This window comes from Dipodomys ordii, unplaced genomic scaffold, assembly GCF_000151885.1.
Source record: "Dipodomys ordii isolate 6190 unplaced genomic scaffold, Dord_2.0 Scaffold139, whole genome shotgun sequence".
Lineage (NCBI taxonomy): Eukaryota > Metazoa > Chordata > Mammalia > Rodentia > Heteromyidae > Dipodomys > Dipodomys ordii.
Window position 1 is genome coordinate 1,761,559 of NW_012267355.1, and position 21,819 is coordinate 1,783,377.

The 21,819-nt window shown below is 34.3% G+C and overlaps 1 protein-coding gene across 4 annotated transcripts in view; it reads left to right on the forward strand.

The window, feature by feature from the left end:
* Col11a1 (collagen, type XI, alpha 1) overlaps positions 1–21,819 on the forward strand; it is a 175,051-nt gene that overhangs the window by 51,092 nt on the left and 102,140 nt on the right. Inside the window, exons 6-15 of one of the 4 annotated variants that reach the window (XM_013031401.1) lie at positions 3,750–3,866; positions 4,487–4,579; positions 7,089–7,334; positions 7,994–8,056; positions 10,277–10,318; positions 11,304–11,366; positions 12,829–12,903; positions 13,956–14,039; positions 16,410–16,466; positions 20,156–20,209. In XM_013031401.1, coding sequence (XP_012886855.1) covers positions 3,750–3,866; positions 4,487–4,579; positions 7,089–7,334; positions 7,994–8,056; positions 10,277–10,318; positions 11,304–11,366; positions 12,829–12,903; positions 13,956–14,039; positions 16,410–16,466; positions 20,156–20,209 — 894 coding nt within the window. Of the gene's footprint in view, positions 1–3,749; positions 3,867–4,142; positions 4,293–4,486; positions 4,580–7,088; positions 7,335–7,993; positions 8,057–10,276; positions 10,319–11,303; positions 11,367–12,828; positions 12,904–13,955; positions 14,040–16,409; positions 16,467–20,155; positions 20,210–21,819 lie in introns of all 4 variants that reach the window. The other 3 variants (XM_013031400.1, XM_013031402.1, XM_013031403.1) reach the window with 3 other exon arrangements.

Genomic DNA, 21,819 nt, shown 5'->3' on the forward strand with positions numbered 1-21,819 from the left:
ATGATCACAAATTTGTTTTTACCAGAAGAATTTGATGAAAAAAATTACACCCAGCTATAGTAGAAATTGGTTGACTAATGCAATAGAAAATTACATTTGTTACTACTTTATATGTTGAATAGGTTACAATAAAATGTTTGTTACTTTCCTAAAGGAAGAATTAGCCCTAGTTTTCTTCTATAAGCCTAGATTTGATTGTCATTTCCAAAAATAAACATTCCACACTAGAATTTAAAATGCTAGTTAATAGCTTAGTAGGCATATTTATATTAATTTTGTACAGTGTCCTTAATATGTCATTTCAGTATACGTTTTCATAATCGATAGTTTACCTAAGCAAAATAGCAAAACAATAACTTGCCAGTGATTAATGAACATAAATTGCATATTATAATAATTATTCAAGTTGTACTTTACATTCTTAAATAGGCAGTCACTAAGTTTATGGCATTACATTTTTGTACACTAACTCACCTATGCTTTTTCCAAGTTGTAATTTTGTCCATTGCTATATTTGTATAACTCACTTTAGTCCATTTAACTCACTCTAGTCCACATGCAACTGTGCATGTGCTTGACACAAGATTGTATTACATCATGGAGTGAGATATATATATTATTAATAGATTTTTAATTTTACAATAATGTCATCAATTTTAATCCTACTTGAACTTACACGCTACCTCTTAACTACAACAGTAACTAACTGATCTCCTTATTATATTAAGAATTTATATGTTATATTTCTATATAAATCATTCTTCTTACACACACTACATCTAATGTCATATGTCATGCAATTTATATTCTTTTCTACAAAGAATATAAAAGGAAAATAAAGCCAAGGAAAGAAAATCTTTCATAAAGACAGACTTCCCCCGAATAAGTACTGTAATCACCTCTCAGAGATACACAGGACTTTACTGATGACACTGTATGTCTAAGAGCTGAGGAGAAAGTTTACAATATTTTCAGAAGATCTTTTCTCATCATAGATTCTGATATCTCCTAGCTGAGTCAGAGCTCAGAGTTGGAATCAGTCTGTCTCTATGTACCTCCTTGCATATATTCATCAAGCCATTCTCAGAAATCTACAGTGAGAAGCATATTCCCAAAAGCTTATAGAGCTTCTTGTGCACCAAAGATGACCTAAGTACACTAAATATTCCTTCCCTGACCCCCCAAATTGATGCTGGTCAGATAAAGAAATAAGAAGAAGGAAAATGATTTTTGTTTATTGATTCCTAAATAAACCCTAAAAGAAGTATGGTTTTTACTCTAGTGTTCCACGAAATGTATGTCTTCTATACCCCATTTCCCTCACAACCATGCTGACATTTCTTCATTCTGCGAGGCTTCCAATAGAAGAGATTAGGAAGGTTGGAAGAGATTTTCTTCTCTGTATAGAAAAGCAGAATATAAAGTTAGTTCCTCTGATATTGATTTAAAGCTACAACTTTTTCCATGCTTTTGCTGCTTTAGATGTTTATAATTCATTCTAAAAAGGCTACTTAAACTTAAAACTCTAAAGTTTAAACTGGAAATATCTTCCCTCCTCTTTCTTCCCCTCCCCTTTTCTCCAATTTCTTCCCCTTCCCTCTCCTCTTCTTCCTTCCCTCACTTTTCCTTCTTCCCTCTCCTCTCTTCTTGTTTGTTTGTTTGGCATGGTCTCACTATGTAGCTCCAGCTGGCCTCCAACTTACCACCACCATTCTGCCTCAAATTTATTACTGTCCTTCCTCAGTTTCTTGAGTACTGGGATTAGAGACTTGATACTGGATCTGCAGATTTTCGCATGTTTTATTTCAAACTGGTAACTAGTAGTTTCAGAAACATAACATTTTCTATTCCAGCATGGATGACTGTAATTATAGGAAAATTACTCATTGGATATTATTCAGTCACCATTAGTATTTAGTCAATATGTAGCTAAACATGGTATTTACTCAATAATGATTTGGATTACATTTCCTGGAAGTTTGAGGCACTGTGTTTTGCCTGAAATGAATGAAAACCCCCCAAATTTATTTTCTACATGTGTTTTTCTATTTTACCAAATGTAGGGAAATTCTAATAAGAATCTTCTGTATTGCTTCCCCTGTATGTTCATTGCAAATGAACTTTGTACTAAAAGGGAAACATCTCAGTTTGTTTATTAATCTTAGCAAATTGGAGTTTTGGCAACCCTAAGGAGCACCAAAGGAATGCTCTATTTATTTTTCCATTAGCCTTTAGCTGGATCATCTAGAAGCATTCACTCTAGTGGATTTATTTTCACTGAGCTCAGATGTGTAAAATGTCTATGGGATCAATTTAGACATATTATGTCTGTGAAGTCTGCATGCATTTGCATTGCTGTCTCTAATAGAGCCTGTTAGCTGGCTTTCTAAGATACTTCCTGAAATACTTGTAGTTCACTGCTATCTTGCTGGAAGATTAAAAGAGATTAGAAGGAACGCAAGGAAAATTCTAGTACAGATAGGTTCTTTTTTGCATTTTTTGGATGTACATAATTTAGTTTGAGCTTATTGAACTTATTGCTAAAATCTTTATGCTGTGTATGTCATTAGTGTTTTAATACTTATTTTGAATTTAAAAATATTCATGTTTCTGAACATTTGTGTGCTTGATGGAAAATTAAAGCTTTCATGTAGATACTTAGCATCACAAGTGAAGACATTATTTCCTTCTTCTTTTAGCATATAGGGTGTTCTTTCAATGCACAAATTAATTTTTTTAATTTGAGATTCAACATATTTAGCTATGACTTATTTAGGTCCACCAATTCATAAGTCATTTCAAAGTTTTATCTACAAGTAATTATTTCTTTTATTTTTTATTTTATTGTTAAGATGTTGTACAGAGGGGTTATGGATACGTGAGTAAGGCAATGAGTGCATTACTTGTCGATCATTGTTATCATTGTTACCACTTCCCACTATCCCTTCCCTCCCCCTCCTACCCACTCCCACACTTCTACCCCTCCCCTTCAAACACAGTATCTAGAATAAATAACTATTTTTCCAATAGGAGTTCAGTTTAAAGAATTTAAGATGACAAAATGGTATGATCTTTTTTTTCAATAGAGAGAAAAATCACTAATTTCAGACTAACTATTACATGTTCATTGTGAAATAGGTAATTCTACAAGAAATCAGAGACTTCTGAATAAATTATAGATCTCAGTTTTCGATTGGTTATAATTTCTAGAACGTATTCGTTGTCCAGGTCATATTCTTTGTATTCTTTTCCCTCTTTTTCTCATTCCTGCAAAATAAGCATGATAATCTTTTCCTTTTAGAGACAATTGTTCTTTATGTATTCATTGTTAAACAGATTGTTTAACAAAATACATACCTATTGAAATTTTGACAAAATCCTTTCAGTGGAACTTTACCTATCTTTTTTGCATTCAAAACTAACATGAATATTTAATAGCTATGTCCAAGAACATGCTATGTTTAATATTCAATAACTAGAGAATTTGAATCAGGATTCAAACCCTTTACTTTCCTCACAATCATAACATCTGCCTTGCTCTTAGAAACCCTGCTTTTTCATTCCTGTGTTATTATACTCCAAAGAAGTCAGTATAATACTTGCTTTTGCAATGTAACTTTGAAATAACAGTATTTCCCTGTCTCTTCACCTTTACCCTAAGTAAAAGGTTAAGAACAGGATTCTCACTTTGTTAACTGTATCACTTGCCGCTAACCACGACACCTGGTATTTTTTCCTCTGCAATGTAGTATGCACCTGAGGATGTTTTCGAATATGACTATGAGTATGGAGAAACAGAATATAAAGAGCCTGAGCTTATAACAGAGGGACCCACTGTTACAGAGGAGACAGTAGCACAAACAGAGGTAAACGCAAAGTAGTGTCTCTGTACATGGTGTCCCACTGTTCGTCATCTTGTGGTTGTTTGTGCCAACTGTTCTTCAGACTTATCACAAACCTGTCATTCATCCTTTTTTTTTGTGAAATACTAACAAGGATTTATTTTTCAACAATAGCTTTCCTGGTGGAGTGCAGACAGTATCCGCCTTTCACTTTTGCTCATCTTTCCTTTCAGCCGTGTTCTTTATTTCTCTTCTCATTTTATTTATGTTGTCCATCCCATCTTTCATCACATTTTACAGAAAAAGAAATCCAATTTCAAAAAGAAGACGAGGACAGTGACTACTTACTCAAAGGAAACCAAAAAGTTTACACCCCCCAAATCTGAAAAATTTGCATCCAAGAAGAAGAAAAGTTATCAAGCACCAGCAAAAGCCAAGCTAGGGGTAAAGGTAGCAAGAAAAAAAGCAATCAAGATCTATCCTAGATAAGCTGGAAGATCTATGATGATGAGCCATACACTTGCCCCAACTAGATACATTATCACTTAGCTAATGCTATACCCCAATTAATTCATGATTTTTTTCACCTCTTTGGGATTCCCTTATATGTTTGCTAATTGTTTTTCTTTTACTTTTATCATTAGGCCAATATTGTAGAGGACTTCCAAGAGTATAACTATGGAACAATGGAAAGTTACCAGACAGAAACTCCTGTTCCTGTGTCTGGCACGAATGAGGTAATACACATAGGTAGCCTTACCTCAGCATTGACTGTTTTTCTTTTTAATGTTCAATAAATTTGGATGTGCTTCACTCTGGAAGAATTAATAATTTGTAAAACATGGGATGTGTTAATAGTTTCATGAAGGGTCAGAGAAACCATAGCATTGGGTTACTATAAGCTGTTCATTCACAGACAATGACAATTCAGGATTTGCATAACTCTTTGCTTTATGCAAGGAGAAAACTGGTGAAACTGAATTGGCCAATGATACCATTTTCACTGTTGCTCCTGTGACATTCTCACAATGGTTCTGAGAAGAATCTTCTGAAGTGAAAATTGTATCATTCACTGATACAATTAGAATTTCATTTCAGCTGAGCCATAATCACGCATAATTCTAACATCAGCAAGAGTTTTGAGTGAATGTACTCTTAGTGGATTTTGATAACAATGTTTGTTTTCAAACTTGTAAAGAATGTAAGATCAATTATGTTTGAATAGTATATGTTAACCATTCCATAATTTTCTGTGAGAAATACTTAAGTGCACACTGATATAAATCTTCCTTCCTGAATTTTGTATCTTACATGAGTTTTTTATTTTGATACCAATACTGTGCCTTGAACTCAGATTATCTCTTCAAATTCTGTGCTCAACGCTGGTGCTCTACCACTTGATCCACACTTCCACTGGTTCATTATAGATAAGAATCTCCCTAATTTTTCTGCCACAATCCTTAGGTCTCAGCTTTTTGAGCAGCTAGGATGAGAGGTGGAAGTTGCCTGGCCTGGACATGGAATCTGACCATGAAAAAGATCAAATTCCAATCCAGTTTACTTTTTTAACACATATTCTTCAAATCAGAAAATGAATTTAAAGAGTCTGTGAGTAATTTAGTATATTTGAAAACATTTGTCCCATTGTGACAAATAAACATGCAAATATTTTAGAATAATATTTTGAGTATGGATAATTTTAAGTTTTAATCTACTCAAACTCAACCAAAGCTTTTAATTCAGGGATATAATTTTTTAATATTTTGATCATCCATATTCCTTATCTAAGATTATAAAATATTATGATTATTAGGCATTTTATTTTAGTTAACAATTTCTAAGTCAATCAAGGTGTTGTGAATAAATATCTACATATTTTTATTCACATAATATGCTATTACTTATCTATTCAATATTACTCTATCATCTATATTCAGTTACCTTGGAAAACATGCTACTTAAAAGTGAAATTCAAAAAGTTATTTATTTTTTTCCTTATCAAACACAAAAGGCATAAAATTCACTATATATATGTTTATATATATATTTTTTTTTTGTGTGGAATTTATGCTATTCATAAGAAATTATCATGAGGAAAAGAAAATTATACCATTTGTTTTAGATATATATAGTATAATATATATATACCTATAATATATATTATATATGCATATATATGGAAGCTATATATATATGTATATATATACATATATATATATGTATATATATATATATAGTTTTGGCCTATTTTTTTCCTTTTTTTCAGTAATGGAGTTTGCTAAATAAGCACTCTCTCATTTGAGTCATGCCCCTAGTCCTTACATTTTTAATGGTGTTTTTGGTGTTTTTAAGGTCTGTGTTTTAGTACAAAGTTGGCTCAGACCACTGTTCTCTTGCCTTTCCAACTGAGTATCTAGAATTAAAGGTGTGCACAACCATACCCAGTTTATTTGTTCATTTTTGCCCATCCTAGGTTTGAACTCAGGACCTAGGCACCGTCCCTGAACCTCTTTGTGCTCAAAGTCAGTGGTCTACCACTTGAGCCACAGCACCACTTCTGGCTCATAGACTTTTTGGCCTGGGCTGGTTTCGAACTACAATCCTCAGATCTCAGCCCTCTGAGTAGCTAGGGTTACAGGTGTGAGCCACTGGTGCCCAGCTCCACGTTTATTTTTGAGACTGTCTTGGGGTTGTTCTCAGGTTAACTCGAACAACAGATCTCCAAGTCTTTGCCTCCAGAGTAGCTGCGATTATGAGATTATGCACTTTCAGGTCTGGATACTCATCCTTTATAGGATCATTTATTAATATTTTCTATCTTATTATAATAAATTGTGAGACTGTAATTCATATTTTACTTACTTCCAGTAAGTAAAATAGATCATTGATATTTTATTTCAGGGACTGAATATCAAGCTTATAGCCATTATATTTCAAAATGATATGCTGTGAGATTTGAAAATTTACTGGTGTGCATAATTAAAATTTTCAAATCTTAAAAACTAAAGTCAACTAACAAGTTATTTTCTATGAAAGCTTTTGGAAAGCAATATTTCTTTGTGCATCTAAATGTACAAATATATTTCTTCCAATGAGACTGAAAGCTTTCCTGGCCTTCAGTCTTACTTGAGTAGTAATAAAAATTTCTTCTTGTCACATGCCATCAAGCTGTAATCGCAAATGCTTACCTTGCTTTACTAACAGTAAACGTCATATTCTCCAATCCCTTACAACTTACATGAATAGCCATATCCTGTTGAAGAAGGTTTTACTGAAGAATATCTTACTGGAGAGGATTATGACCCTCAGAGGAAAAATTCCGAGGATACACTATATGAAAACAAAGAAATAGACGGCAGGGACTCTGACCTTCCGGTAGATGGAGATTTAGGCGAATATGATTTTTATGACTATGAAGATAAACCAACCAGCCCCTCTATTGAAGAATTTGGGCCAGGCGTACCAGCAGAAACTGATTTCACAGAGACAAGTGTAAGTCAGCATTAGGCTGTGTGTCCTTGTGTGTCTTCTTTGTGGGTTTGTCTGTTTTCATCTTTGTCTCAATATCTTTTCAGGCTTAACATTGCAGGTTGAGTTTGTATGTCAATGACAAAAAGTTAGCCTCTTAAGCCTCCTTGGTAATTCTTTCCAATGGGAACCTTGGTGGGGAAAAGGGGAGGGGGTGGTGGTAATCTCAGTCCTCTTTGCTGGAATCTTCCTTTGAATATATAAACTTGAATAGAGTTAAACCCAGCATTTATTGTCATTAATAAGATTAAAATATAGCCACTGTTACTACCATTAGTAAGCCTGATTTTTTCATTTTAGATATTATTTTTAATTTAATCCAATGATATCAAATCTATCAATCATTAATTAACCATTAACCAATCACAGTATTGTAGAATAATAAATGAGGTTACTGAAATCGTCATGTTTCTCTGATAGGAAGTTACTCTATTGTCCCATCTTAAATATTAAATATTAATGTTTATTTCCACTACTGGACTGTAATCAGTTTCTCTTGTTTAAAGTACATACTTAATGATTGTTTTAAACACATTAAGGTGATTAAATTTTTCTTCAACCCTTGAAAAATGGATGTATTGGATCGAAGTCATTTTGGCTGTTTGAAAATTTTCATCCAACAGATTAATGGCCATGGTGCCTATGGAGAAAAAGGACAGAAGGGAGAACCGGCTGTGGTGGAACCTGTAAGTTGTACTTCAATACATTGGAGATACTGCTTAATTCATATTATCAACCACCATCATCCTTAATTACAAGTGTCTGTTCATGCATTCACAGTGAAAATATTTTGTGGCCTGATGTCAATAATCTGCCACTAGTAAGTAAGTCATAAATGCCCCTTCTGGGAAATGCGGTTTCAGTGAAACCAAAAGTTATACAGATATGCCATTTTGGAATTGGAAAGTATCTGAGATTTTTTAACAGTCTAATTCTCTCATTTGCCAGCAACAAAAATGAACCAAAATAATTTTCCTAGGCGGGGTAGCAGGTGGGGGGTAGTTGGATGAATAAAATAGAGAGCAGAGGACAAATATAGTCAGAATACTCGGTGTACATATGTGATAGAGAAAATGGAGAATGTGAAATGAGTCTGGGGGACAGAAGAAACAGGGAGGGGTGGAGAGATGGAAGGGGTGCCTGCTCAGGAAGCAGTGAGCAGTTAACTGGACATGTCAACTTGTGAACCCTCAGTACAACCTCTTGAAGCTCAGATTAAAAATTTAATAAAAAGTATATGTGTGACTGAATACATAGATCCTGGATCCGTATAATGTATATGTGAAATTGGTCAATTCAAACACTTTAAATTAATGTGTATTTTTCCAAAACCCCCTCCTCCATAATGAAGTTTCAAATGTCAAATAGGACATGATTTTTATCTTAATCTTATGATTTCTCCCGTAATCTATTAGAAATGTATTAGTTAGCACATTTAATTCTTTCAGATCCAAATTGTATTTTGTTCTACTATATATATATATATATATATATATATATATTTTAAATCACCTCTTTGACTTCTATGATGAAATAAATCTCTATTTCCTTCCAAAGTAAAAATTCTAAAATTTGAGTTGTTATTGTTACCCTCAGTATCAATGAGGAACATTTTACTAAGAAGTAATTTTACTATTGTTCTTCTAAGTCCACCACTTGAGGGTGTAAACGCATTATCATTGGGAGTAGCATGTTTAACTCAGAGTCATAGTGTCTTTGTACAAAGGGCAAGGACACAGATATTAAAAATACAAAGAACAACAGAGATGAAGTTAAAAAAATAATGTTACAAGTTTTGAGGTCTTTGGCTGTCCATATCTATGACAAGCTTAGAGCTTAGAGATTTTTTTCAAAGTAAATTTATCTGTTATAAAACATTACAAACACATTTTTTTGGGGGGTCCGGTCATGGGGCCTGAACTCTGGGCCTGGGCACTGTCCCTCAGCTCTTCAGCTCAAGGCTAGCGCTCTACCACTTGAGCCACAGCGCCACTTCCGGCTTTTTTCTTTTTGATTATGTGGTGCTGAGGAATTGAACCCAAGGCCCCATGCATGCAAGGCAAGCACTCCACCACTGAGCCACCTTCCTAGCCCCTTACCAACATATATTTAAGGAGACATTATCATTTCCAACTTCAGTTCAATCATGAATATTTCCTGTAACCTTATATGTCCTCTATGTTCCTCTGGACTGGATTTTTCTCCGCTTTCCTGAACACAAGTGCTCAGGGAGCACTTACTCCACTTACTCCTTCACACATGTAGATTTGTCAAATTCTTATCTAGTGATAGAATTTCCCTGAGCACCAGGGAAAACCCAGTCCAAAATCTTTTTCTTGCTAACACGTGCTGTTAAATGTCCATTTCTTTCCTACCAGTTCATCCCTTGATATTCTTGAAGAGAGAACCCCAAGGCCTGATACTTCTTTTTTCTGTAATTCTCCCTTTTCCTGAGCAAACATATTTGTAGCTAATTTTATAATTTTAGGAATAGAAAAGTCAGCTTTTGTTTTTGGCAACATGGAGTGTGAACCCACAACACTTTCCAGTATTCTACCACTTGAACAACACCCCCAGATTATTCTTTAGTTATTTCTTGGACAAGGTCTATATTTTGCCCATGATATAATTCTACACACATGGTAGAATGTCTACACCTTCCAAATAGCTGGTGTGCATCACCACATCCACTTGGGTCATTAGTTTGCGGTGTTGCTAACTTTCTTGCCCACTTGTCCTGGAACTGCGATCCTCCGGTTTTCTGCTTCCTGAGCAGCTAAAGATTATGAACGTACAACAGTTTGTTTGCTTAAAATGCAATGATATAGTTTTCTGTTATAGTCACTTAGTTAAGAGACTGATGGTGGTGTTTCTGCGTAAAGATTGCCTGTCTTTTCTTGCTATAGGGAATGCTTGTTGAAGGACCCCCTGGACCAGCAGGACCTGCAGTATGTAAACCATCTCTTTTTTTCTAATGTTTATAACAATTGAATGTATAAGATTCTTCTCTTATTGGATTTGTATATCTGAGAGAAATTAGAATATCAAATGCTAATGGCAAATATTTTAGAAGACATGGTAGATTTTCCCTCCCTTCTGATTTGCTCTTTCTTTGGAGCATTGGAATTAGAGCTGACTTTGAAGATTTTTGTCCCTTAAATATGTATACACTTTCTAACCAATTTATCAGGGAAATTATAAAAGTAGAAAGAATGGTATTCTTTTATTTGTTAAGAAGATATAATTATGTCTCTGCTTGGAACTGAGATTTCTAATTAAAGTGGAGCTGTTTTTGTTGTTGTTGTTTGTTTTTGTTTTTTGCCAGTCCTGGGGCTTGAACTCAGGGACTGGGCACTATCCCTGAGCTTCATCTTCTCAAGGTTAGCAGTTTACCACTTGAGCCACAGTGCCACTTCTGGCTTTTCTAAGTAGTTTATTGGAGATGAGAAGCTCATGGACTTTCCTACCCAGGCTGGCTTCAAACTGTGATCCTCAGATCTCAGCCTTCTGAGTAACTAGGATCATAGGTGCGATAATGTTTGACATGCCTAGATAAAAATATGTAAAGGCTTGCATTTTCAAGTTTCTATCACATTTTTTAGGTCTACTGTTAGATGTAAAGCATTTCTTTAGAAATTACTAGCAACCAGCATTCCTCTTGGGTCTGTACACTACCATGTTCTCTGTCCTGTTTTATCTGGTGAACTTGGCCTTCACCAAAGAGTCGCCTCCTAGAGGAGTAGGTATGCTAACAGTGGCTGCTCTAAGTTGTCTTCTTGCAGGAAGCTAAGTAGGACAGGTGTTTCCAAGATAAAGCTCTATTTATAAAGTATAAGTGAAGTGTTTGTTGATGTTAACAACTTGAATGTGCATGCATGCTAATGAAGTGAGAGTGCTTACTGATATCTTGTTATTATGTTTTCTCCTCTGTAGGGCCTTATGGGTCCCCCAGGCCTCCAGGGTCCTTCTGGACCCCCCGGTGACCCTGGTGATAGGGTGAGTGAAGGGTTTTACAATTATATACAAGTCATCTGCACATACCCACATACCTATATGTGATATTCTTTATAATCATATACATAGCTATTGTTAACTGGCATAAATGCTTCCACGCACACACAAGTTTGTCTGCATAAATCCACACACTAAGTATACTTTAAAAATGAGATTCTGACTAAATTTAACATGTTCTTCTTTTTTTTTTTTGGGGTCCAGTCATGGGGCCTGAACTCTGGGCCTGGGTGCTGTCCCTCAGCTCTTCTGCTCAAGGCTAGCGCTTTACCACTTGAACCACAGCGCCACTTCCGGCTTTTTTTCTTTTTGCTTATGTGGTGCTGGGAATCGAACCCAGGGCCTCAGGCATGCAAGGCAAGCGCTCTACCACTGAGCCACCTTCCCAGCCCCTAACATGTTATTCTTAATGTTAAGATTAATGATTTTATTCATGGAATATTGATTTCAAAGAGGACATGTCATGTAACATGAAGATGAACATAATATATCTAGGTGGTCTATTAAATAGACTATTAAGGAATACTTACACATGCATTAATTTGTTTCTTTCATTTTCTTTTCTTTTTAAATTTGATTGTCGAGGTAGTGTACAAGGGATTACAGTTGCATAAGTGAGGTAGTGAGTACATTTCTTGTCAAATTTCTTACCCCCGTCCTCATTTTCTCTATTTCTTTTCTTTCTTTCTTTTTTTTTTTTGTGGGTTGTGGGTTTTGAACTCTGGGCCTGAGTGCTGCTTCTGAGCTCTTTAGCTCAAGGTGAGCACTCTACCACTTTGAGCCACAGAGCCACTTCTGGTTTTCTGGTGGGCTGGCTTTGAACTGTGGTCCTCAGATCTCAGCCTCCTGAGTAGCTAGGATTATAGGAGTGATCCACTGGTGGTGGCTCAGTTTCTTTTCTATCTATTGTTTTTTTTGCTGGTCCTGGGGATTAAACTCAGGGCATGGGTGCCTACCCTAGTATTTTTGCTCCAGGAAGTTGTGTCAGGTTTTTTTTTTGTGGTTAATTGGTAATAAGTTTTATAGACTTCCCTGACTATTCTGGTTTCAGACTATGTTCCTCAGATCTCAGCCTCTTTAATAGATAGGATTATAGCCATGAGCCATTGATGTCCAGTTTAAGTTTTGTTTTGAATTGTAAGAATGTTACTTGCTTCCCTGATTTTCCTCATAGGGATTGTCCCCACAGTATGTGGAAATACTTTAACTTCTGCAGTTTGAACAGAATCCTTACATTGATTTCATTGTGCATTAATAACCAAGGATTAGTAAAACCCTCAGAAACATGTGCAAAGAAACAAGGTTCCTTTGTAGATATATTAACTAAAAGGAGTTTTATTAATTTACCAACCTGAAGAAAGCAATTGAGAGTTCCATAATGTAGACTTGCATTGTTCTAAATTATTTTACTTCTGACAAATCTTGTTTGTTTCGTTTATTCTCCTAGGGCCCCCCCGGACGCCCTGGCTTACCAGGGGCTGATGGCCTGCCCGGCCCTCCTGGTACTATGCTGATGTTACCGGTATGTGGATTTTGTGAAGATGATTGCGTTGTCATAGTGTATCTGAAAAAGACTTTTAACTGTACCATTGACCAAAACAACAAACAAACAAACAAACCAATGAAAATTAACCCCCCAAACAAAAACCGTCACATTTCATGAGTTAGAAAAATATGGTATCAAAGAGCTTTTGGAAATTAGGGGAATTTTAATGTAATTTTAATGTAATTCACTCAGAATCTCTGCACTGAAACTGTTAAAACACTTGATCACACTTTTGTCAAAGATTTTCTTAATATTTCTAGTCAAGTAGTTCCTTACATTGACTGTTAGTACTCAAAAAGATGTTTCAGATGTTATTGAACATCATATGATTATATTGACAAGAGTTGATTGACTTTTACGAAGTCAAATCTACTATGCTATTTTTCATTGCCTAAAATTGATTGGTTTCACTGGATGAGTCCTTTGTAAAACTCTTTGGATTGATTATTTTAAATGGAATAAAATACAAAGAAATTATTACTTAGAGTGAAAATTACTCTCACTGAACTTGAAATTAAATCAGATCTTTAAAATTTTATGAAGGGATGTGGGGAAGATCTATTTTCTAGTATATTGCTCAAGAATTAGCAAAATGATCATGCTAGAAGGAAAATATTAGCTCTGTGTTTGTGAAGACGCCAGAAATTTTGGTCAACATGGAGATCAGCCATTTCTGGAGTTAGTTCATTAGGAATTTTTACAAGCGAATTGGTGGCATGAGTAGAATTGCAGTAGCTAGAAATAACATGATGGGTTTTCTAAAGTATTTGAAGTTAGAGAATTTAAAGTTTGAAAACACTTTCTAATCTCTTTCACAAATGATTAAATGCTAGAAGAGCCTTTTTCCAGAAGAGATAGCTACAGAATTTTAATAGAATTTAAACACTATGATTTCCCACTGTGAGTGTGTTCAGAGTTTGTAAAATTTAACATATCAGGTAAGTCGTTTTTGTCTGTTGATTAAGGTACTTGACTTAACAAGCTTAGGAAAGCTCAGCTTTGATTTTCTGTATGTTGTCTTGTCTTAGTTTCGTTATGGTGGTGACGGTTCCAAAGGACCAACCATCTCTGCTCAGGAAGCACAAGCCCAGGCCATTCTGCAGCAGGCTCGGGTAAGAAATCATGTTCATTCTCAAAACCTTACACTATGTCAAATACGCATGCCTGCTCATGAAAATTCTACCATTATGAACAGTATACATGCATAGAGCATGGAATTTAGGTAGAAAATGGTAAAATTATATTCATTTTTTGTAGTAATACATAGTCATTACTTAATAAATACCTGACCCTTGTAATTCTGAGAGTCTCCTACCACACACGTGCATTCTCATATTTTACTTATCTATTAGAAAGAGTGATGTTGTATCATTTGTACAGAAATGAAAACACCTGGGAAAATGATGTGACAATTATGTAAGTCAGGACAAGAGAGACAAAGGGAAGCATGATTTCCTTTATGTGTAGAAGCTAGAATTGGCTTATAACTTGTAAGAAAATACATTGGGTGGTATGCAAGTATACACAGATGTATTAACTGAAATACAGTAGATTCAAAGGCAAACTCAAATAGTGTAATTCCTAGAAAGGCAAAATAGACACCAGGAACCAGGTACTTGAAAGGGGTTGGGTTGGGTGAGATCAAGGAGAATGTAGTAGGCAAATAAAGAGAAGAGGCAAATGACATCAAAAATTCAGTATACAAGAATGTATTCATTACCTTACATATGTACAATAAAACTCTTCTGTACAATAAAATTCTTTAAAAAATAATTCAGTGTACAAAATAAAATTAAGATGATTTTTGAAAGGATGATATTGATCAAGATGCATTGTTTTTACAAACTGCTTTTTTAAATGACAACTCCTTTTTTTAGCTTCTTAAAATAATGGAAATGTATATGTATAATATATATGTATAATATATATGTATATATAGGAATATATATACATATATACACAGAAGAGTATTGCTAGATTTACATCTAGTATTTGCCATCTTTCACACCTGTGAAGGCAGGAATCAGTGATTAATTGTTTGATGTAATTAAGAGACTACACTCTGAAAGACAGTTCTTTATTGTATCATTATAGGCTATTTAAAATATGCCAGTAATCTATGAAACATAATTATTTTTACTAAAATATTGTTTAGTTAAATTATATTTTAGTTAAAAACATTTAAATACGTGTGTGATAAGCAAAAGAATAAACCAGGAAGGAATCATAAATTACTTAATATTTCATTCATATTATTGTATTTCTTTTGAAGGAAAAAAGTAAATATAGAGTTTATGATTGGTATGAATATGGCAACCATTTTCACATTATGTCAGCAATTCTCTTTTATTCCTCAAATTGTTAAACACCACAAATCATGAGTGAAATTGTAACTCACTCTCATTTGTTACGTACTTGCCAGTTTATTAATCTTAAAAAATCACTATTTGTATCATGTTTAAAAGTAGCAAAAATCTTTTGTGATTAACATAAAGATATTCATAATGATTTACTAATGAGTTCTTTTTACATAAATGATATTATTTTTAAACGTATAAGATGGTTATTTGCATGTACATGTTTAAAGGCCATAGAATTCCTGATTTTATTATCTTGCTTGAAAAATAGGTAGCAAGCATATAATTCTAATTTTCCTGATATTTACTCTCAAGGATTAAGAAGTGTATTGTCAAAAAGTCTTGTGGTGAGTTAGTAGTGGAATGTTGGAGTTCTCATTCTTTACATTTCACACACATTCTAATATGATGGTTCCATCACTGTATTATTTTTATTTACTGTGCTTGGCCTTTTGGATGAGCTAATGTTCAAAACATCATATCACTACATCATACTAATGTATTTTTTCCTTTCTACTGTATGTTTTTCTACGTTTTGAATACGATCATTTCACATTTCAATAGTCAGTGAAACAGTAGTGTGTAATAAGTCTACTATGCTTATTATTATAGAAGATAAAGATAGTAAATAATAGTAAATTGAAGCATGTTAAAATCATATCATCCTAACACTTCTGGCGTGGTCTTGTTTTGTGCTGCTTGACTTTAAATAATTTTTCCCAATATAATTCCAGGAAAAAGATTTAACTCCAGGAAAAAAAAATTCCAGAAAAATCAAACATTTTATTTGAAATAATTAAAATTTTGAATAAGAATTATATCATACACTTAAGAGGAAAAAGATATTTATTTTCAAGTATACTTCATGGTTGAAAACTATCACTGGTTAAATTTGCTGTTCTAAAATCAATTTTAACTTTTACTAATGATGAAAACCTAACACGCCATCCATGATAAGTTTCTGCATGGTAAAAGATGGCTGAGAATTCCACTGGACATTTTCATTCTAGAAACTTTCATTTCATTCTTTGTAATATACAGCCATAGTACTTGTGCAAATAGCTACAGGGTTTTAATATGCTCTTTTCTGAAACTGTTCTGAACTTGACGTGTTTTGTTTTCTAGATTGCACTAAGAGGTCCACCAGGCCCAATGGGTCTCACGGGAAGGCCCGGTCCTGTGGTAGGTTCCTAATAAAGATGTGATTAATTTTTCTCTAATGTTCTTACTGGTATACATTCAGCTCCAATATACCTCTTTATTAATGAAGTAATATGTAAGATTGGTCCTAAAAATAAATAATGAATGTGAACATTTTAGTTGCTAGTCAGAAACTCAGATTTACATACCTAAAAAAAGTATGTTGGGGTTTTACAATTTTGTGAGGCTGAAGCCTTACGTTGATATTTAATTTTTTTTTTGGTTCCAGAACATAGGACTCTGATTGTATATTTTCAGAATTGGACCTAATGAACTGCATTTTCATGAATGCCTAGATTGACTTTTAAGGTCATACATATTTGGAAATCTGTTGTACCATCTCTAAGCTGCATTCTAGAAACCTGAAAAGTGAATTATACAAAGGAACTTTTAATCATGGTGACAATCACAAATAACTGCTTATGCAGAGTAAGGGTAGAGATTGACTATAGCCAAGAGACGCAGGCTATATTAGATCCTTCACCAATCAGAAAGGGTCATTGAGTTGTATAAGATTGCCTTGGCAAAGAGTCAGGAGCTAGTGGCTCACGCCCAGCTACTCAGAAAGCTGAGATCTGAGGATCGCGGTTCAATGCCAGCCCAGGCAGGAAAATGGGTGAGACTTTTATCTGCAATTAACCAACAAAAAACCGGAAGTGGTGCTGTGGCTCAAGAGGTAGAGCACTCGCCTTGAGCTGAAGAGCTGAGGGACAGCGCCCAGGCCCAGAGGTCAAGACCCATGATTGACAAAAAAAAAAAAAAAAGATGTTTATAAACACATAAACATTATTAATCAGTGTCCTAGTAAAAAGGTAATTAAAAAATTATTTTTAAGTCTAAATTCTGCAATATTTTTCTTTCTGGGACTGTGAGACAGTGGGGTAGAGAGAAAGGGAAAGGATGAAGCATACATGTTACGGAAGGAGTATCACTAAGAACACAACAAGAAGTTTGGAGAAGAAAACAGAAAACATATTTTCTCAGTGCATTAGCGTCCAAACAAACTGACTAAGGATATACTTAGAGGAGGAATCCAAATGCCTAACTCCTCTGAACAACTAACGAACTGTTTATCTAAAAAAGTACCAGGAAATGGAGATATGTTTGAGGTGGGTGAGTGAGCAAATGGGAGAGCACACAAATTGAGGGAGGAAGGGTAGCAAATGTCATTATAGTCAGCCTACATTATGTAAAATCTGACCTATGGCACTTCCGGGTAGGGATAGGAGAGGGAACATGAGGAGGAAGGAAGGAAGGGGTGACACTGACCAAGTTATATACCCATAACTTGACCTATAGAACTGTAAGCCCTGGGGCTGGGAAGATGGCTCAGTGGTAGAGTGCTTGCCTTGCATGCAGGAGGCCCTGGGTTCAGAAAAGGCAGAAGTAGTGCTGTGGTTCAAGTGGTAGAGTGCTAGCCTTGAGCTGAAGAGCTGAGGGACAGCGTTCAGGCCCCATGACTGGAAGAAAAAAAATTTAAGGCCTTAGTAATAGCAGCAAAAATGTAAAAAAAAAAAAAGTCAATATATTTTCAAACCCAGTACTAGCACACTCAAAAAGATATGAAGAAAGTTAATATAGAGGGGGTTAATTTTGTCAAAGTACACCACAAGCATTTAGGTGAGTATCACCTTCTTGTATATTTAATTTATGCTGATTAAAAATATAAAAAAGCTGGGAAAGTGGCTCAGTAGTAGAGTGCTTGCCTTGAATGCATGAGACCCTGGGTTCGATTCCTCAGCACCACATAAGCTGAAAAAATCAGAAGTGGCACTGTGGCTCAAGTGGTAGAACACTAACCTTGAGCCGAGGAAGAGCTGAGGGACAGTGCCCAGGCCCAGAGTTCAGGCCCCATGACCAACAAAAAAATTAAAAACTTAAAAAAATATATGAAAGAGAATGTCAACGCATAGACATGGAGAGAAAATATCTCACCATTTTCATTTTCTTTTTAGCATTATTGCTTTAAAATGGTTAATTATTATTTCTATTATACTCTCTAGCAACACATTGTTACAGTTTCAAATATCTGATTTTAGAGTACAATATATTAATCCATTAAATTTAAAAAGTCTATATCAATATTTCAAAATAATATATACATTATCTTAATGTAAGCATATTTTATGCAGTTATTTTAGTCCAGCTATTTTTAATATGCACAGAATATATAGATTGTTTTTTTCCCATATTTTGATCCTATGTTTTTATGGGACAATTTTTAAAGTGTGTCCTTAAGCAAGGTACTAACTAATCTGTTGATTAATTAGTGCTCATAAGCAGATTATATAATGCAACTAATTAATTATGAATAAATGGGTCATTTAATAACTATATTCTATTCAGTGATCAATAATCAGATTTAAAGAAAAGCCCTGTACTTCCTCCTGCAGAAAGTCAGTTGCAAGAATCCTTTATTTGAAGGTAGAAAGTCATGATTATTTTAATTTTCAGTATTAGAAAACCTATGCTTCCTGACTTCCTATATTTCTTGGGAATAATCGTAATAGTTACTTTACTTGAGTACCACCAGGAGGCTCTAGAGAGCTTTTCATAGATTTTTTTCATAATGCTCATTTTTATTGTGGTTTGATACAACACTTGAATCAATAGAATATGTGTTGATTATTTTAAGAATCAGAAACTACTGAAATATACACAGTATATGTCTTCATCATGAAGTTGTTATAACTGCTGTGTTCATTTTTAATGTTACAATGCTTTTAAGGAGTATGATTAGCCTAGTGTATATGTTTTTTGAACATACAACTCCTTTATGAATCAATTTATTTTTTATATTGCTAGTAAGCCAAATTTTCATAGCTCTTTTCAAATTATGTATGTTTATAGCAACCAATAATTATTCTAAGTTATTTTCATCAGGAAAAGAAAAGCCAGATAGGAACAAATGCTTTGACATGTTTTTCAGGACAATTATACCAATAACATTTGTCTGGGAAATTTTATTGTTATGTCTTTCAGCATGTGAAAATCCCTGTTTTTAAAATAAGCAGAATTTTGCCAAATTTTTCATTATATAAAAGGACTCAATATGATTCATTAAAATATGCCATAGTACTATATCACAGTATAGATTGATTTAATAATGCTTTATTTATCAATGCAAATGTTGTAAAAATCAGAGCAAAAAGTGCTCTGATTTCATGGAAATGACTTCTCATAGAAATGAGTGAACTATATTTTTGCTTATAGTTCACACACTGACATTCAGTTAATATACTGAGATCAGTTGTATGTTGAGAAGTAGACTTTGAAGCTGTGTGCTGGTGGCTCACGTCTGTAATCCTAGCTACTCAGGGGGACTGAGATCTGAGTGTTGTGGTTCAAAGCCAGCCCGGGCAGGAAAGTCTGTGAGACTCTTATCTCCAATAAAACCACTCAGAAAACTGGAAGTGGTGCTGTGGCTCAAGTGGTAGAGTGCTAGCCTTGAGCTGAAGGGCTGAGGAACAGCACCAATGACCCAGAGTTGAAGTCCTAAGACTGACAAAAAAACAAAACAAAAAAAGAAGTAGACTTGTAAATTTATTGCATTAATTAATCAGATCTTAACAATGTGACTAAATATGTGAGTTTATTTCAATAATGGAAATGATAGTTAAAATGCTTAGGTGATAGCTCAACTGGGTTATGTTCTCAATTTTTCTCTACAGGGGGGCCCTGGTTCTGCGGGGGCCAAAGGTGAGAGTGGTGACCCAGGTCCTCAGGTAAAAAAAACAAACAAACAGTCTATTCTTCCTCACACCCAATTATTCTTGACTGCATTTTACATATGAGTACTAATGAAACATCTGTTGTCTCTTCTTGCAAGTAAAGAAATCTATTTACTTTAAAACTCCCATCCTCTCCTTAATTGATAAATCAAATAATTGACCACTGGCGGTCAATAATCTGGATAACTTAAACAATATTTCAATTGTAATTGGAGCAGACTTGAAAGAAATAAGCCTTCCGAATATTCAATTAGCTAGAGATTCTGTAGAGCGGGGCGGAACAATTATAGTTGCCCATGTTTTCTGTGGAGAGTCAATTTAGCGCCATGTCTCATAAAAGTTATTTAATATATTTAAAAGAAGTCAACCAGCCTCAAACGTTCAGAGTGGTGAGGAAATTGAGAAAAATGTGAACATTTAAGCTCAAATCTGTTTAAGGATCCAAGATTTTATTACTAGGAGGAACGTTCCCTTGTGTATGTGAACCACAGCTTTTGGCAAAAATGAAAAAACAAAAATCCAGGGAAAATTGCTGAATTATTGGACTAACTCAAGATAAGGCTGCCTTGTTCTCAAGCTTCATTAATATGTCTCTAGAAGCACGGAAGGTATTTGTACTTACTGAGAACTGCATCAAGATATTAACATTCAATACATGAAGGGCCAGACTATAATTATTTTGCAAAGTTCACGAATGTGGCAGCAAGTTATTCTTAAAGCTATGTTCTTAGTCCCTAATTTATTTTAGACCCTAGTTAATCTTATCATTGCATTTCAAGAAGCTGCATTTTGCAGCAATTGTAAAGTTACTTATAATTTCAAATGTTTATTTTCTATTGCATTCAGTGTATACTAATATTTAATGTTAATGTCAAAGAGTATAAAAGGATAAATATAGAGGCATACATAATATTTGTACTGGCAATACTCTTGATTTAGTATTAGCTATGTAGTAATATATTTTAACAATACTTATCAATTCTGGTATAAGATATGCATTAAGATAACATTAGGATGTATTGCTACTAAATTCATAGCTAACCCATGGGAAATGAAGAAGAAATTCTCCAGCATTCTGGACATGATTGGAGAAACACATCACAGGATTTGTCCTAAGTTAAAGAATGTACTCATTACCTTGCTCATAGAATTGTAACCCCTCTGTATTTACAATAAAAAAACATAGAAAAAAATAATGAAATGGAATTTCAAAAAAAAGTATTTGAAATAGAAACTTGAAAACTTTAGTAGCTATAATCTAATAGAAATATTCAAATATGGGAAATGGTAATCACTATTCAACATAAGTGGAATGAGAAAGAGAATGACTAGAAGACATTTTAAAAATGTGAAGAAAAGTGAAGAAGGTTTAAAAAGAGAAGAAAATAGTAATGGATGGCTTTCAGTCAATGGAAATGTGAAGACCCTGTGAAGAAATGCATAATTCGGGATATTTGCAAGTTTTAGAAATTCATCATGATACTCTGTGTTTTTTGTGTTTTTTTTTTTGCTATTACACAATCGCACGTCTACACAACAAACTGAAATAGCAGTATGTCTTTTCTTATGAGAAGCTGTTACTAAAAATTTAGTTCCCTTGTCTT